This window comes from Opisthocomus hoazin, chromosome 19, assembly GCF_030867145.1.
Source record: "Opisthocomus hoazin isolate bOpiHoa1 chromosome 19, bOpiHoa1.hap1, whole genome shotgun sequence".
Classification (NCBI taxonomy): domain Eukaryota; kingdom Metazoa; phylum Chordata; class Aves; order Opisthocomiformes; family Opisthocomidae; genus Opisthocomus; species Opisthocomus hoazin.
Window position 1 is genome coordinate 18325346 of NC_134432.1, and position 18344 is coordinate 18343689.

At 36.9% G+C, this 18344-nt stretch overlaps 1 protein-coding gene across 2 annotated transcripts in view; it reads left to right on the forward strand.

Moving 5' to 3' along the window:
- RALGPS1 (Ral GEF with PH domain and SH3 binding motif 1) overlaps positions 1-18344 on the forward strand; it is a 129506-nt gene that overhangs the window by 20450 nt on the left and 90712 nt on the right. Inside the window, exons 4-9 of one of the 2 annotated variants that reach the window (XM_075439275.1) lie at positions 578-685; positions 3959-4009; positions 9128-9211; positions 9665-9754; positions 11115-11207; positions 13338-13464. In XM_075439275.1, the coding sequence (XP_075295390.1) occupies positions 578-685; positions 3959-4009; positions 9128-9211; positions 9665-9754; positions 11115-11207; positions 13338-13464 (553 nt within the window). The remainder of the gene's footprint in view (positions 1-577; positions 686-3958; positions 4010-9127; positions 9212-9664; positions 9755-11114; positions 11208-13337; positions 13465-18344) is intronic. The other variant, XM_075439276.1, reaches the window with a different exon arrangement.

Here is an 18344-nt window from a genome sequence, read left to right on the forward strand (position 1 = left end):
GGAAACGTCCCACTGGTACCATCCTGGTCACAGTTGTTTGCAGCCTCGGGACTTCCTGAAGGGGAAGGAAGGCCCTGTTTGCTATCTTGCAGTGTGTTTGCCTTCCAAGTTTTAAGGCAAGACACAGTACTGTTCTAAAGTACCCTGGAGCTAACATTGGATTAAATTTCAGGAGATGTCAGTGTTTTCCTTTTTTTATAATGTTATGGGTAGAGCAGCATGATTTGGATTTACACACTCTTTACCTTGCATATTTAATTTAAAAATTTCCATTGAATATGAATCTTCAAAATCCCAACACGTTTCCTTCTGTGTGACAGCTCTTGTATCTAGTCTATAGTTTTAAAAATGGCTTTCTAAAGCTGGAAATTTCATAGAGCTAAGATTGTATGTCACTATAGTTTTTGCAGAAGAAAATTAGATGGAAACGTTTGTGAACTGTGCTAATTCATAATTATATCTGAAGCTTTTTGAAGTTCATACATTTTTTTGTTCTTAATATTTTTACACGTTTATTTTCTGAATTTGACATTAAGTTGATCATTCTGCAGGTAAGCCTACTATTTTTTCTTTGTAGGGTAGTAGCAGCTCAGATTCTCTGGAAGGGCGGAGTTCAGGTTATGCCAATAAAAGCTATGACGCAGTTGTATTTGATGTGTTGAAAGTAACTCCTGAGGAGTTTGCTGTAAGTAGAAATGTTATTGTTATATTTAAGCTTGTATAATATTCAGGGCTTGCCGGATATTAAGAAATATGTAAAACTTTTTTCTTAAAATAACATCTTTTAAATGAACTTCCAGTGTTCTTGAAAACAAATTTCTGATTGTATAAACTTTAGGAAAATAAACATGTCTTGGGATTTAATCATTCAATACTAACCTGACAAAGCATATATATTTTTTTGTGTAAAACCATTTGAATTTTTTTCTAGTGTTTTAGAAGACCCTAGCATAGGTTTGAAGATGTTAGTTATCCACAGTATGATTCATTTTTTTAAATTGAAACCACAAATACTGATATTTTCTGCTGAAACATCAGATTATCAGAAAAATCAGTTCCTTAAAAGCAGGAAAAAAGCATGTAGGGAGGAAAGAATTTGCATTCCTTAATAACAAGTTTTCAGTACTAAGCTGAAAGCAGAACTGCAGTTCTGGCAAAAGTCTAATAAGGTTTTTGTACTTTGCCGCTTGTTTTTAACTTATATGGTAACTTGCTGGGGAGCAGGAGGGAGTCAGGATGAAAGCCATGGAACCTAGTTCAATGTTTTCATTAATATTCTGAGCATCAAAAAGGTGTTTCCCTCATTTGGTGTAAGATTGTTTAATACCTGTTCACAAAAAAAGTCCTGGAGATATGTCTATGTTATTCGTAGAAGTTTGTCACTTTGGAACAAATTCTGATGAGTCTTTTTGAACACTAATACAGAGTACACAGATGAGAGCTGTTGTTAGGCAAAAATATAAAAATACTTGGTTGGCACATCTGCATCAACTCAGTTAAAAAGTGGCCTGATGCTTTCACTCCTGTTCATCCAAGTTCAGATGATCCATGGCCAAGGACTGCCTTCAGAAAGGAACTGAGCCACAATTCAGACAGGCCTGTAAAATCACACAAAAATAGAGATGTCTAATTTCATCAGAGGAGACTGAATATTAAGTCCAAAGACAGCCCAGAACATAGTGTGTAGTCTACACCAGCAAAAATGAATTTGTGGTGATCTCAGAACTGTATTGATAACATGATCAGGTCAGGGTAAGTTTGCTTGTAACTTACAACTCGTGCATTTTCTATTATGTTCATAATTCCTACTGCTGTTGGTTTGAGACAGAAGCTTGTTGATGAGGGTCTTGATTTAATGGTACACTGAAACACACACAGAAGCACGCACACACGCCCTTAAGTCATTGTAACGTATCTTTTAACTCCGAAGTCCATACTTCTGTAAGTTGCTTTTCTCTCTCCAGTTCCACCTGTAGCCATGAACAAAAACAAACAAACAAAACCCCCCACAAACCCCCAAATAAACCAAAAATTGAAATGTGTGTCTGTAGGACTGGCAGTGAGACTTGGAAAAAGATCATATGTAAACCGTAGTGGTAGGGCTGTTTGATGCTGATTTTAATATGCTTACACAAACTTGTAACACCAAGTCTTTCTTAGCCAGAGTAGGCATTGTCGTTGTGCCGCATTAAAACCTTTTCATTGGTTTACCCTGATCCACTTTTTTTTATTAACAGCTCAATTAATATTTACTGCTTCTGTTTCATCCAGAGAAGCAGATAATTTCTTTTTTCAGTAAATAAGAGCAACCATCAAATTATACATACCATTTCTTGTTACTCAAGACTGTAGTAGTCTGTTTCGAATAATGAAACAGTTCAGTTGGGGAGCATGAAAAAAAACCACAGGTCTGGGTTTACTGTAGTTAGTACAGTTTGGTTACTGGACATCAGGACGGAGATCTATAGAAGGTGGGATTGCTGGATTGAATATAAATATTTAGAGAAAGGGAGTGGAGCCAAGTTAAAGTCACTTCCAAATTTAGTGTGTTGTGTTCCTTTTTAAAATTTAGAAGCAGTGGATGAGGAATTCCCTGGTGGTAATCACATACGATGAAAAGAGCAGCAGCTTGTCAATATGACAGAATTTTGTTTTAACCTTTTTGGTGATTTTGATTGAACCTATGTCTTGTTGAAACGATTATTAATTCTCGCCGAAAGCTTCTGTGTTAATGTTGTGTAATATGGCTTATAGTCAGCTTTTTGGAGCCTATGCTGTACATCTTATTAGGAGACAGTCAAGAAGTTGCAAACAGACATTTGTGACTGCAGTTTTTTTAGGAGCAGAGTGAGGTCTTAATGACGTCTGCATTTGCAAATACCCAAACATTACTCAAGTATAAATTGCAAAATTGAGTGCTGCTAAGAGTGTTTGGCTAGGGCTTTGTGGCAAAATCTTTGACTTGGAGAGTGTAAATTAACCATTTATGGAAGGATGTATTCATGTCTGTTGAAGTTTTTGGGCCTCATTATCTTTTCTAGGCTCATGTCTGAGGAATCATACTAATAGTAGAAACTTTGCTAAAATTATATTTAAATAGATAGTTCTTGTTCTTAATTGATGGAATCAAGTGAGCACTTTGAGAGTGGATTGGCGAGTTTTTGCTGTTTTGGGTAGCATAACAAAATGACCAACAGAGAAGCTTTGCTGGGGAACGATGCAAAGAAGCATTATTTGATGCTTGCTTTTACGCATTAAATCATGTAAATTACAAAGTTCAAGGCTTTGCAGGTTTATACACTCACAGTATAGTTGAAGTACCTGTTGTTTAAAATATAATTTACATAACTTCCAAATATATAATGTCATTCGATTACTAAAACAATTCAAGTATCTTATCACTCAGGTGGTAAAAATGTTCTATAATTTTTTTTTTTCCAAATCATTGGCTTTGAAGCAGCGTTACAATGTCATATAAGGACGTACTTGTCAGTGACTGAAAATCTGTGTATGACCCCTTTAAAGCATATTCCAATCATAACTAATTAACACGTCATAATGCCTTATTGTCTTTCTACCCAGTGAATGTAAAATGTATGCTGCTTTCTGTGTGAAAGGCAAATAATTCTTCCCACCATTTCTGTTATGTCAATAAAGAGCCCAAACATTAAGACTCTCAAACACAGGTTTTTCTCTTGGACTGCTGTAGATGCTGAAAACTTTCACTTGGTTACAGCCAGTAAATGCAGGAGAATAGAATGACGTGTTGCCACTCAGGATGGTCGAGTTTCTGCTTGTGGTGTATTATCCTGGACAGGGGAGGTCGAATTCAGGACTGGTCAGTTCTGGTCTATGGAGAAAATGTGACTGTATGATTTGTAGTTACTGAAGGGAAGATGTAAATACATTATTGTTAACTCTTCGTATCACACTATTTAACATTTTATCTTTATTGCAGAGCCAGATTACATTGATGGATATGCCAGTATTTAAAGCTATACAGCCTGAGGTAGGTTTTCTTATCTGTTTACATCTTTGGAATTCAGTGCCTGAAGAAATGTGACCATTTGAATAATGCTTTTTCGTTCAAAAATGCTCAACTTCTTGCACTGCACTAATATTCTTCTAGGCTTATTCCTTGTTAGCACTGCGAATCTGTAACCCAGCCTGATTTACTTTGATTTGTCATCTATTGTCAAAAGAGATGACTGTGCTTTTCTGGAGGTCTTCCCATCCTGCTTTGAGTGTTGCTTCAGAATAAATTTATCAAATGTCAAGATTCTCTCCCTTCTGCTCCTATTTTTCAGTTCAAATCTGATTTCAGAGTTTGACTTATGCATCTAGTCATAACTTGTATTTTAGGCCGCTTCAGCCACTTGGTAAACCTTTTAATTTATACTATCATGTTTAAGGTTATATTCTGAGGGAATAAATGAGCCCAAACCCTTAAAAGTTAATGTATTGGTATCCCCTAATTTTTCAACCTTTTAAGAAAGACACAGAAAGAGAATTGAGGCCTGTTGAGAAAAAGCAATGAAAGTTAACATAGACATTTGAAAATCAGAAATAATAACTTAAAAAATAAAGAATGAAGGTAGTTATCAGAATAGGTTAAATTTGCATAAAAGTGATATGTTATCTCAGTGTTTTGATGACATAAATTTATTTTTTGCAAAAGGTACAAGAATTCTGTGTTTCCAGATTCAATTTCTTTAAGAACATCTCCTTACATCCGTTGTGGTTTATTGTCCTCTTATGCCTAGGTGGAATACACTGAATAAAGGAAAAGAAAAACCCCTGTAATATTAGTGGAACTGATATTTTGACAATACCGGAAAGAGCAATCCAGTTCAGAAGGTTTTCAGTAGCAGCTCAACCTGGCTAATTTAGTCCCTAACAAAACAACTCGTTGTATATTACAGTCATTCAGAGATCAGCAGCCTTGTACTTTGAGAAAGTATAGGAAGGAAAATCAAAATCATCTATCTGGTGTATGGCCTTCTTGTCAGATAAGTTAAGTTTGTTTCAAGAACAAAAAGACAGTTTTGTAGCTGAAAACACTTTCATGCTTCTGAAATTACATGTGTTCTCCAGGCAGTCAGAGAGTCTTTTCTTTATTGTGGTGGAAAAAATGGCAAATGAACAATGCAATAAGAAACCAGCAATACCCATAGAAAAATCTGTTAACACAAAAATACCAATATTTACAAGTAGATATATACTTTTTCATGAGAAAATTTTGCTAAGAAAAGCATCAATTAGAACAAAATGGAGGTTTCACTAAAAGCAGAGGTAGTGTGATACTCTGAGGAGGTGAATGAATACGAAATAAAATATAAAACTGTAGATGTTCATGTTTAAAGTGTATTTTGCATCTGCTTTAATTGCTGTGAAATATCTGTGCTATAGAATTTTATAGCAAACCAAAATACTGATAATGCTGTTCTTCTTTTCCTTTGTCATTGCTTCATTTTGCCTTTTGGAAATGAAATTTCCTGAAGTGCTACTCTGATTGAATGGCAGATAGATGTAACTTAGAAATTATAAGACAAAAAAAGGTGTCATATTTTCAGCTTCTGCTGGAATACTGTTCAGTGTATAGGTAGCAGTTGTCATAAACTATTAGTTTTTAATTGTATTTTCTGATTTTCATGTTGTTGGGATTACAGATATATTTTAAGTGTTTGTTTGACAAAAACAAACGACTGTTTCTATCCTGAAATTCTGTCAGCTGTAGGACTAGGTTTTAGAGCGAGAAGTAGTCTGTGTATTTGTCATCTACCTGCCTCTTGTTATTAGGTATGTCACTAGACTAAGAAGGTTAAAATTTCCTGGTCAGATCAAATGTTAATGTATAGTCTGTAACTGTCTGTGTTTGTTTGGGGCCTGATAGCCTTTTAAATTAAGCCAGTGTATTCATAGAATCATAGAATCATAGAAAGTTTTGGGTCTGAAGGGACACCTAGAGGTCATCTAGTCCAACCCCCCCGCAGCGAGCAGGGACACCACTAACTAGATCAGGTTGCTCAGAGTCCTGTCCAACCTGGTCTTGAATGTTTCCAGGGATGGGGCCTCCGCTACCTCTCTGGGCAACCCATTCCAGTGTTTCACAACCCTCACTGTAAAGAATTTCTTCCTTATATCTAGCCTAAACCTACCCTGTTTTAGTTTAAAACCATTACTCCTCGTCCTGTCACTGCTGTCTCTACTAAAAAGATTTTCCCCATCTTTCCTCTAGGCTCCCTTTAAGTACTGAAATGCTGCAATTCCTTCTTGTGTGTCTGTGAGCTCGGATACCCTTTGATGAACTACTCGTTTGAGGCCTGCAGGGTTTCACGTAGATGACTGGCTCTTGCATTGTTGATGGACAGATGGTTGTCTGCAGTTTTACACTGGGACTCCACCTTGTCAGAGTGTGCCTTTGGTGTCCTTGTATTGCGTGGAAAAGGGAAAGGCCAGCACTCTGGCTGAAACCTGTTTCATGATGTACTTGTTTTATTACATTGCTGGGTATGATGAAGACAGAGTTATGGTCCATACTTTTCCTTTTGTACTTGCTTGTGTAAGGTGATCACAACTGCTCTGCAGAATCAGCTTCTGAATGCAGGAAGCGGTGAGAAAATACACTGGTGTGTGAGAAAGAGCGAATGCTTCCAGTTTCCTGTGCTAGGAAGGGGGTGTGAAAAAGGCAGGAGAGGTTGGAATGGTTTGCTAGATGTAGCTAAGTTCCAGGGCAGAACTGTGCACAGAGAAGTTTTCTTTTGTCAGCAGCTGCTGGGCTGGCTGCTTTAGTCAGTTATCTGTTGTTGAATTTTATGTTTGGCGGAAGAACATTACATTGTTTTTTCTTCAAGTTTCAGTCTTTAACATGAGTGTATGCATGGATGGAAAGACTTAAGATTTTAGAATTCTGGTTGCCACGTCTTATCTCAAACACACAAATATCCTTTAAACCTAGCACTTGCTGAGGCTTTTTTCTGCGTTTTGATTGAGCTACTACTGAAAAACACATCTGCATGTTACTTTGCAGGAGTTCAGTGAGAGGATGTCTGATTAACAATTCTTTGTTCTCCAGCAGAAATAATTATGTTTACATTCTAGATTTCCGTGTACCTTTATTTAGGTTTTTTTTCCAAAGTCCTGGAAGTGGCAGTCTCCACAGATTTCAGGGCTTTGTTGCACACTTGATTGGAAAGTTTCTTGTGACTTAGTGCATGGAGGAAATTGCCTGCATCCTTCCATGAAAAAGATGAAGTGTAGCACTAGTACACAGTACATATCAGCAGTATAAAAAAAATTCATCAGGGGCTTGTTGGATCACTTACTCTTATCAACCTTCCTATTCCTGTTTTGCTGTCCCTAGTAGAGTGAGTGAGATTTTTCCACATAAATACATAATTTCCAGACTCTTAAGACCAGATGTGCACTGATCATGTGGAGAATCTGTGTCTTGACAGATGCAAATTGGCATTTTTATCTGCAGAGGGATTAAATGTTGCAGGATTGGAATACAAGATATGTTTGGAACTGGAAATGCTTTTCCTGGTGCTTACACAGGAACATGTAGACCTCCACATCTCAAGAGCGCGTTCCGTTTATCAGAATGTACAAAGGGTTTTTCAGAGGTAGAATTCTCTTTGGCTGACTCTGCCTTTTCATGTGAAGACATCTAAAGTTAGTAGTGTACACTTGGAAAGTTGAACAACATTTTGATTGAAACTGAAATTTGTGGTTCTAAATACAGAAGAGTGATTTAGAAGTGGTGTTACAGAAAACTCATTTCCAGTACGTATGTATCTACCACTTGTCAGACCTGAATATAAAGACCGTACAGATACATTGTAGCTTGAATCTGGAGTTAAAAAGAGCCAGGCTGTCTAAATATATTTGGAAGTACCCGAAATAACTATTGGAAAATGGACACTTTTTCTGGCTAAATCAAATTTGCAGTTATAATTTCAAATTTCTTTTGGTGCATAATTTATTACAGTTTGTTTAAGGAAAAGATCATTAATCTGCTCTTTAGCTCTTCTGTTTACATTATAATTCACACATGAATTTCCACTATTTAGTTTGCCGTTTCGGTGAATAATTATTTTTTGCCATAGAGCACTGGGATTTTATTGTCCGTTGAAATTCATCGGTTGTGGTTATGGGTATACTACAGAATTTGTGATTTTTCTAATTTTGAACTGGGTTGACTTTGAAGTAGTCACCATAATGAAAAAGCATTCAAAAATTTCATAGACTGTGACTGAACTATGCAGCCTATTGGCAACTATTTGCATTATTAGCACCAGAGTACTTCCCTGTATTTTTAAATACATGCCACACTTCAGCCAAATCTGGCTAAACTCTTATGGCTTAAAGAACAGCCAAAAAAACCCCACCAAAAACCAAAATAAAACAAAGAGTTCTAACCCCAACCTTTAGAACCGAAGACCATCCAACTTAAAACAGTTACTGTCCAGCCTTTTTCAAATGATAGATTCTCTCAGTCTGAGTATCACATACAGAGATTTCAGGGTTTTTAAAATTAGTTTGTAACTACTGTAAACAGGAATATTACAGTTCCAAAATAGTGTTCTTCATATGCTTCAGATTTTAATAAAATTCATATGCTTCACATTTTAATAAAAAAAGTTAGAGATTGAGTGTCGTAAACTGTGGTGTCTTCATGGAAGTCTTACTAACTGTAATAATGAGAATGACATTCAAGAATAACAGCTGGGTTACCACCTTCTAGTTGCACAGCCCAATTTTGTACTACTTCTAATATTGTTTATTGAGATGTTTAGCTTTAGATTCAGTTTGGAACCAGGTAAGACTTTTATACTAGCAGAGTCTTTACTCCTGTGCATCAGTTGTGGCTGATTGCTTAGTCTCTCTGTATCTGAGTATTAAGAATGATGTCTAGTATTTCTAGTATCAGGAGAGTGTACAAATCATGTCACTTATGTACATCAGGAAAACACAGAAGTGTTTGGTTAGACTGTCATCAAATCAGTGCTTTGGATTGGTTTTAGTGGTTATCTGAGAGATGCTTCTGTCATGTATCAATTTTTACACTTTTAAATGTTTTTAAACATTACTGATTTTTAAGGCAATGTTTAAATGTGTTTCACAGGAGCTAGCCAGCTGTGGATGGAATAAGAAAGAAAAACACATCCTCGCTCCAAATATCGTTGCTTTTACTAGGAGGTTTAACCAGGTAAATAATTTGGTTGCTGTGATGAACCAGTACTCTTTGACAGTTGTCTTTGAGTTAAATAGAACTAATCGTATGAATTAAAACCTAAGAACATTTTTCTGAAGATTAGGATTTTAAAATGGCAGTTCCTGTTTTCAGTTGCTTTGTCCACATTTTTGTCTTGTTTTTGCTGATGTGTCATGGTACAACGTTAGCAATTCTTTTCCTTCTTTTTCTGTGTTTCACGTGCTCATACAGTTATCTTAGTGTTGCCTGACTTCTCTACCTACTTCTTATACCCAGTGGTCATGCTTTTGGGTAATTGCAGCTATACAGATGCAAATTCATGGGATCAGAACTCTTTTCTTTCCTTATCCTATTTTCTTTCTGGAGTATCATGAAAGTTGACAACTATTTCGTCTAATAAAGTCCTTTTTTTGTAAATAAATTCAGTTATATGTGTTTACTTTATAGGTCAGTTTTTGGGTTGTACGAGAAATATTAACAGCACAGACCTTAAAAATAAGGGCAGAAATATTGAGCCATTTCGTGAAAATAGCTAAAGTAAGTGCAAATTTCTTGTACTGTCATTCAAAATCTTATTTCCATTTTGTTTGTTTCTGCACTACTCCTGTGAACCATTGTTGGATTACAGAGGGTAATGTTCTTTTTTAGCATATCTGCCATGTTGTAACACGTGAATAAGACAGAGGTGTGACATCTGGTTTTTTTACTTGGTCAGATAAAACTAACCATTTCAGCATGACTGATCTTGTACCTTTGCCCAATAACTTTGTCTTTTTGATGGCCAGCTACATGTTGCCAACACTAAATATGGTTATAAACTGTTCTGGTTTTAGTCTCCCCCCATTCAAACTCACCTATGAAAAGAAATCACTTGCTTCTAAAATGGCCATTGTGAGACTTGTATTCCTATTTGTAACATGTAGTTGCTGATACCAAATATGACTTGTAAAGCTCAGCGAATATTTCCCATCAGTTTACTTAGCAGTTTTGTGCTTATGTAGAAGAGACTATATCCGACTAAGTTCCTGACATCAGTGCGTAGTCCAAGTACTAGCAGAATGGTCAACTTGGAGCTGCTAGGCTGCTCTTAGAAATAAGAGGGTTTGAGTTTTTTTCCCTGCAGAAAGGAAGACACTGCCCTGTTCTTTTTGCTTGTTTTTTTTTTCTCCCTTTCCTTTTTTTCCTTTCAGTAAAATCCAGATCTGCATCAAATGCTCCTGAGCAATGAGAAAATCGATCACTCAGGGATGAATCCAGCTTCTTTTTGAGATTTAGGAAGAAGCTACATGACAGCTGTTCTCATTTTTCTGTCTTTCTGGAACTATGTTGTAGGAAACTTTATTATTTAAGACAGCTTTATTTGAAAATATTCTCTCTTTCGAGATCAGTGTGTTTTGAGTAATTGTCAACACAGAGTGAATTTAAAGTATGTTGAAATGAGGAAAATCTGTCCTGTAAAACAGATTACAAAATAAAAAGTTGTATTAGTTCTGAAAGGGTCATCAGCATCTTTGATGTTTTTGGCTTGGTTAAGTTTTTAATTTCCAAAATTATACTCATTTTCAAGAACAATGAATCAAACTCTTTTTTTCATATTTTCTGTTCCTGAAAGAAAAGCCTTAGAACATAATAAAGTCAAATTGAATACAGTTTGTATTCTCACAACTGAAATGTCTTTTGGTTTCAGGGGTATATTTGGAAAACTTGCAACTTTTAAAGTGGTCTTAAGAATTTTTGCGCATTAACTGCATTGGTTAATGTTGTTGCCTGCAGTTATTGGTGAAAACTTTGTATTTTATTAAGGAAAAAAAATTTATATTTTGTTAATGCAGCTTTAAGACTAATTAATCCTGCTTCCCTTTTTGATGTGCTAAAAACTATTATTCCCTTTTTGCAGAAGCTTCTAGAACTGAATAACCTTCATTCTCTTATGTCTGTGGTGTCAGCACTGCAAAGTGCACCTATCTTCAGACTGACCAAAACCTGGGCTGTAAGTTATTCCTTGACCATTGTCTTTTCTGACTTGTTTGAATTCTGAGGTTTTCTGAACTGTTCTGAATTGCTGAATTACATACTCCAGAAGAAGATTCTTTATAGTCTTGTTTTTGTGGTACTGTCATAGCAGAAGTAGTGATGTTACATGTTTTGTGACAGTTAAAATGGCTGCATATTTTAAAACAATCTTTTTTCCTGTAAGTTTCCTGTTTTCCTGTCTGTTCTAGAAGCCACTGATTATATGCTCAAGAGGACTTTAGTTGATAACTAATCTTAGAAGACACTCATATAGAGTGTGTATGAGTATGCCATTATCCAAATCATCCTGTGTGTCATTAATACATTGCCTAAAAGAAAAAGAAGAAAAAGGACCTATTAAAAATAAAGAAGCATTAATTTTGTGATTATAGTACTATGCATTTAAGTTTTCATTTATTTTAGACATTAAAAGCATTGATAATTCTGTTTTCAGGAATTCGGTCTCTTAAGGGCAGAATTTCTCATTTAAATTTACTGTAAGTTTCACTATTTCTTTGAATTACACAATTATAATGTAGTCCTGCGGTATGTAATCTTTAAATATACAGAGGATTAGGTAATTCTCATGAATTTAGTATTCCACCCAACGTGGATCACATTAACTGTTCAGAACTGATAAATAAATACCCGAGTTTAACTCTTTTACCTGAGTTTAACCCTTTTACCAGAGTTTATCACGTCTTTAAAATGCCTGTAACTTTTTTATAGTTTGATTGCTCAGAATTAAGCTGTAGTCTAATAAAGATGTAAATGCCTGCTGTTCTGAGCAGCCTGATGAATTTGGAACTTAAACCGGGAAAATAGCTGACATGTGAAACTAAGTGTAGAAATAACTCATTATAGGACTGAGACCTAAAGAGGTGTAAGGCTTTTTGTAGGCACAGTAGTTTAAAAATACAATACAGCGCAGAGTTAGGGCCTCAAGGAATTCTCAGTGCTGTTTAGAAAGAAAACAGCAAAATTATTCTGAAATATTTTCACTCTTGTACCTTTTATGTTACTTTTTATTAACGGCTGTTATTTCACTATGATGTGGTGTGCACTGTTCCAGAGTTGCAAGGGGCCTCAGAGCTCCCATTTACAATGCTGTTTTACTGATGACTCTTGTCAAACCCATCCTGTTCCGAACAAGACTGAATGAAGGAGTTAACTCATGCATATCCATTGCAGTATTTTTTGTAACAACGGGCAGACTCACAGTTCTCTAGAAACAGAGCAGCTAGGCTTATGAGCTGTGTAGTACAACAGCTGGGATTTTAGAGGAAGAGGTGTATTGAGAAATGTGCTATGGAACAGCTGTCTGTTGTCAGAAAGTACAACTGCAAGAAGCCGGTGTACAATGCCGTAATTCTCCACTCATTCTGACTCAGTTGGCTTTTAGAATCGTCTTGAAAGTACTGCTGGTATTTCAAAAACCAGCTGAAATGGGGAATGTGTTTTTATAGCTACAGTTGCGTGTTTTGCGTTTACTTTTCACTCTTCTGTCACTTTAGGATGTTTTGCATCGCTGAATATTTTTCTTTAAGTCCAGTAATAGAAAACAGAGATTTAAGTATCATAGTGATTTGCTTTCCTTATACTTTTTTCCATGAAGTTTTGTCATACTTTTAATAAGGCACTGTTGAAATGGCACAATTTGCATTTATTTAGAACATTTTCTGTTGCTATTTCTACTTTCAAAATCAAGAGGATTTTTAGCAATTCTGATAGACTATGAGAATGTAGGTGACTGTATAGTAGCGTGTATTTTTCCTCTAAAAATTCAATATTGCTGCGATTATTCAAAATGCTGAGGTAGCGATATGTAGATCCTTGATAAACTATTCAGAAGTATTTGTTCATAGCTTGAGACTTAACGCTGAATTGTGTTTTTTTTTGTTTGGTTGAGGTTTTTCTTTCTTAACAGGTAGCATGTTTTTCAAACATTGTGCTTCTTTGGATGGTGATAAGTAATTTAATCTGGACTGTGGGTGATTTCTATGCTTTCCTTTACTGTGGGTGATTCAACAAATTATTATTGGTTATTGTCTTTGTGCAGATTTGTCTTTTAAAATGTTATGATCTCCTTCAATTTTTTTATACGTAGCTTTTGAATCGCAAAGACAAGACCACCTTTGAGAAGTTAGACTATTTAATGTCTAAGGAGGATAATTATAAAAGGACACGAGAGTACATCAGAAGCTTAAAAATGGTTCCAACTATTCCATATTTAGGTGAGTGTGAACAATTACTTTATCTGTAGCTTATTTTGACTGACAAGCACTAATGTAACACGTTGTGCACCTGCAGAACACTATATATAGAAGGTATGTTTCACTTCATTTCGTATTCAGAGGAATTTGACCTGGTGGAGATGTTTAAGCTATACACTGTCTAGGATCTCTGACTTGTAGAAGTTTTGTGCATTACTGACCTCTAAAACTACAAGTATGTCTTTGTTTACTGTCCGTTTGATGTCTTCAGAATTTACAAGAGCATTAGGTTTCAGAAGTGTCTTTGAGTAGAGCTGATTTAAGACCTTGTTCTGGTAGTTTTCATTTTTTCTGGACTGTTTTTTAGATACCTGGTAACTTGGTATCTCTAAACTGTAGTCATTAGTCTGTGTCAGTTTCTTGTAAATGCTTTGAAAAGAGATACAAACTGAATAGTCAATTCAGTTGATTGACTTGTCTTTTCAGTATTCCTTATTCCTCTTTAAGAAAAGACAAATACAGTGTTTTTTCTGTAGCAGTCCATGTATGCAAAGCATGGTCCTGGTGAAGTAATAGTTTTGAACATTCTGTAAATAAGTCTTCCAGAAAAAATACATTTAAAAAAAAGTCAAACTAAGTCTGGAATTTCCATCACAGATATTCAGCACAAGTCACTAATGTTAGACAAAGTTATAAGCAACAGAATACACCGTAGAGAGATGTCTTGAACATTTTGAAGTATTGGTGTAACCACAGGCTCCACTGCTAATGCAACTTTTTTCATCATCTAGCATCATTCTGCTTTCTGCTTCAGCCACATGAACTCCACAAAATCAAATGTGAAATACACCGTTACCTAAAGTACTAGGAATGGCTCTTATTCCTGGCGTAGGAATTCCAGTTAATGATCTACAATTACAGCCACACACATGAGAAGTAAATTTAAGTATTCCGGGAATGATACACAACAGTTCTTAAAGAAGGCTTCTCATAGAGGTCTTAGTAACTTTAATAATCACTGAAAGTAAAATTTTGTTTCTTCCATGTGGGGTTTTCTCATTAGATCTGCATAAAATATATAAATATAAAATAAATATAAAATAAATATATAAAATATAAAATAAATAGATTGCATAAAATCGGCGCTGAGCCTAGTTGGAGGCCGGTAACTAGCGGTGTTCCCCAAGGGGTCAGTACTGGGCCCAGTCTTGTTTATCTTCTTCATCAGTGACCTGGATGAAGAGTTAGAATGTACCCTCAGCAAGTTTGCTGATGACACCAAACTGGGAGGAGTGGTAGATACACCAGAAGGCTGTGCTGCCATTCAGCGTGACCTGGACAGGCTGGAAAGCTGGGCAGAGAGGAACCTGATGAAATTCAACAAGAGCAAATGCAGGGTCCTGCATCTGGGGAGGAACAACCCCATGCATCAGTACAGGCTTGGGGTGGACGTGCTGGAGAAGCAGCTCTGTGGAGAGGGACCTGGGTGTCCTGGTGGATGACAGGTTGACCACGAGCCAGCAGTGTGCCTTGGCTGCCAAGAAAGCTAATGGGATCCTGGGGTGCATTAGGAGGAGTGTGGCCAGTAGGTCGAAGGAGGTTCTCCTTCCCCTCTACACTGCCCTAGTGACGCCCCATCTGGAGTACTGTGTCCAGTTCTGGGCTCCCCACTTCAAGAAAGATGACGAGCTGCTGGAGAGTGTCCAGCAGAGGGCTATGAGGATGGTGAGGAGACTGGAGCATCTCTCCTATGAGGAGAGGCTGAGGGAGGTGGGCTTGTTCAGCCTGGAGAAGAGAAGGCTGAGAGGGGACCTAATATATGCTTATAAATATCTCAAGGGCGGGTGTCAGGAGGATGGGGCCAAACCCGTTTCAGTGGTGCCCAGTGACAGGACAAGGGGCAGTGGGCACAAACTGAAGCACAGGAAGCTCCGTCTGAACATGAGGAAGAACTTCTTCCCTCTGAGGGTGAGGGAGCACTGGAACAGGCTGCCCAGGTAGGTTGTGGAGTCTCCTTCTCTGGAGATATTCAAGACCCGCCTGGACAAGGTCCTGTGCAGCCTGCTCTGGGTGACCCTGCTTCGGCAGGGGGGGTTGGGCTAGTTGACCCACAGAGGTCCCTTCCAACCCCTACCGTTCTGTGATTCTAAAATACACCTTATTCTTTATCTGCGTCTGTAATGAACAATGCATAAATCTGGAGAGCATCTCTGGCTTGAAGTTTGAGAGGAAACAAGGTCCTGGTTTTTCTGATGATCTTTAATGAATTTATATAGCAATAGGGACAGTATGTTCTGCATGGATGAGTTACATGCCCAGTAAGAATTGTCCCAGGTACGTCACTATATTCTTGTACTCCAGCATCAGCTGTAGTGCTGCTATGAGTATATAGTTTCTTAGATGTAACTTGTTTTCTGTTTCTGTTGTGCAGTTGAGGTACATCGACAAGTCCTGTAAGGTTCTCTTAGATCCCTGAGCATTCCAGAACCCAGATTAGGTGGTGCTGTGGCCTGAGGGAAGATTTTAGAAAACTTTAATGGTAGCTAAATTAGGTCTTAAGCCCCAGAGTTTATAACACAACATGAACATGCAGTGGGAGAATTTTAAACCTTTTCCTGCAGAAAGCTGGAGTGATTGCTTAAAATTTATACTTAGTCTACCAGAAATATACAAGAATTAAAAAGAAGTGTTTGTTTCATAAAGTAAAAAAAATGTGTCCGTTTGCTTTCTTTCAGTCTGAGAAACAGTTTTTGGTGATAGTAGTAAGCATCAGACCTGTGAAGACTGCACTGAATTCTAGAGAAAAATTTTTTTTAAGAGTTTGCTATATGGCCACAACAAAACCAGAATTCTGAACAAGAGACCATGTCTTCACAGGCATATAGGTGTTTAACAACCTTCAGAAAGGATCTAAGAGTAAGACACATAATGTGTTTCTGAGCAGCTGTCTAAATGATACTTTTGCTTATACTCTTTGTTCTCTACTGTCCTGAAGCATTAGATTGTCTACTAGATCAAGAAAGTGTACAGGTCAGACTTAAAAGAAAGACTTTCAACAAAGACAAAAAATGAGGTTCTGTCATTGGTATAACTTGCAGATTTTGAAAAATCTGTCCAATTTCCATTGCCAAACAGACCTTTTAGGAAAAAAAACCAACCAAACAAAAAACAATCAAAAACCCAAGAAAAGGTATCCATGAACAGTTTTTTGTACACAAGACGTGTACGTATTTTCCGAAGGAGTATTTCTCTTGGGTGCTAAATAAATATAAGTGTAGTTCTACTTGAAGATGTATTAATAAAAGAGACCTACAGTTAAAACACAGTCCAAAGTTGATAGTCTCCTTTTCTTTTCTGACATAAACAAATTAGCTATTTGACAAACTGGTTTTTTTGTCAGTATTTCAGCTGGGAATATTTCTGCACACAGGTTGTTGTTAGTGAATGTAGTCCATTGGTTTTGAGACTCTCTGGCTTGCTTAGTCTCCACAGGCAGCAGCAGACCTACTCTCCTGTCAGAGTGAGGCATTTGTGACTTCAAGGTTTACCAGTGGGAGGACTGAGGGGTTGTTTCCGTTAAATCCTTCACTTTGCTATTAAGATGGTAAGCAAAGAACTCTAGAAGTAGCAAAATCTTCAAATAGGACACGCAAAAGAGCGTGCACAGATTATATACACTTGCTACACTGACACTGCATTTTTCTTTTACCACAGAAGTTCTGATTCAGATTCAATTTGAATTCAGGAAAGAAAATATCAATTTGGAAGAGATTTTAGAAAAGCTCAGGAAATTTTTTATTTATTTTGTGAAGAAACTACGTTACATATTCATATAATGAACTGTTTTCTGGCTCTGTTAGTAATTTAGGACGATGCGAAGCTGTAGCTAAAAAGGGCAAATGTGTTAAAATCACTGAACCTGGGCAACGAGAGCTCAAGAATTTTGCATAGGCATGGGACAGAATTGGTGTCTTTGTATTAGTGACCCTCAAAGGATTTATCTTCCCTGAACTCATGCACTCTATCTTTAAGCACACGTAAACTTGCATCCACAGCACTGAATGGGGGAAGGATTTCCTCAGCTCTGTTCAGTGCCACGTTCTTTTGCTTGATTCGAACATGGCTCTTACTACCTTCACTAGATAAACCCTGCCTTGTTCTTTATGCAACATCTTGAGCCTACTCCTGATGTTGTGGACTTCAGTCATTATCTCTGTTGTTTTCACACTAAATCTTAAGTCGCCTCTCTTCCAAAAGGAAGAGACCTTGGGTTGCTTGATAATGCCTTGTACGGATGCCGCTTGGTATCCTTGACAACCTTCTGTGGCAGCGTTTCAGTTCTGTATCCTTTTCTAGGGGAAGAGAGGGCACATGGATTGCACACAAAATTCAAGATAAAAGTGCATGTTAGATTTATATAGTGACTTCAGAAAGTTTTTTGTGTTCTGTGTGTTAATTCCTAACATTCTCTTAGCTCGAAATTTAGTAGCAATCAAAAAAGCAAATTTGTTTTCAGGAACTATTTATCCCAAGTAATCCCAAGATCTTGCCTTTATTGGGAATTATTTGCTCTTTTTGTTTTATGTGGGAAGTCGGGACTTTTTTTTCCACTGTATGTATCACTGCCTATAGATTTTTGGTCTTCTGTCTTACTGTCCATGCAGTCTGTCTCATAAGTCCTTCTGCAGTTCCTTTCAGTCGGCCCTTCTCTTTGCTCCTAACGATTAGTTAATAACGTCGGCAGATTTTTTTGCTCCATCATTCACTCCCATTTTCAGGTCACTTATGAATATGTTGAACAGCAGGAGTCCAGGACAAATTCCTGTGGATAACAGTTAGCAATGCTTATGTAAAATATTCTGTATTAAATAAATTTGATGGCCATCACTGATGTCCATGCT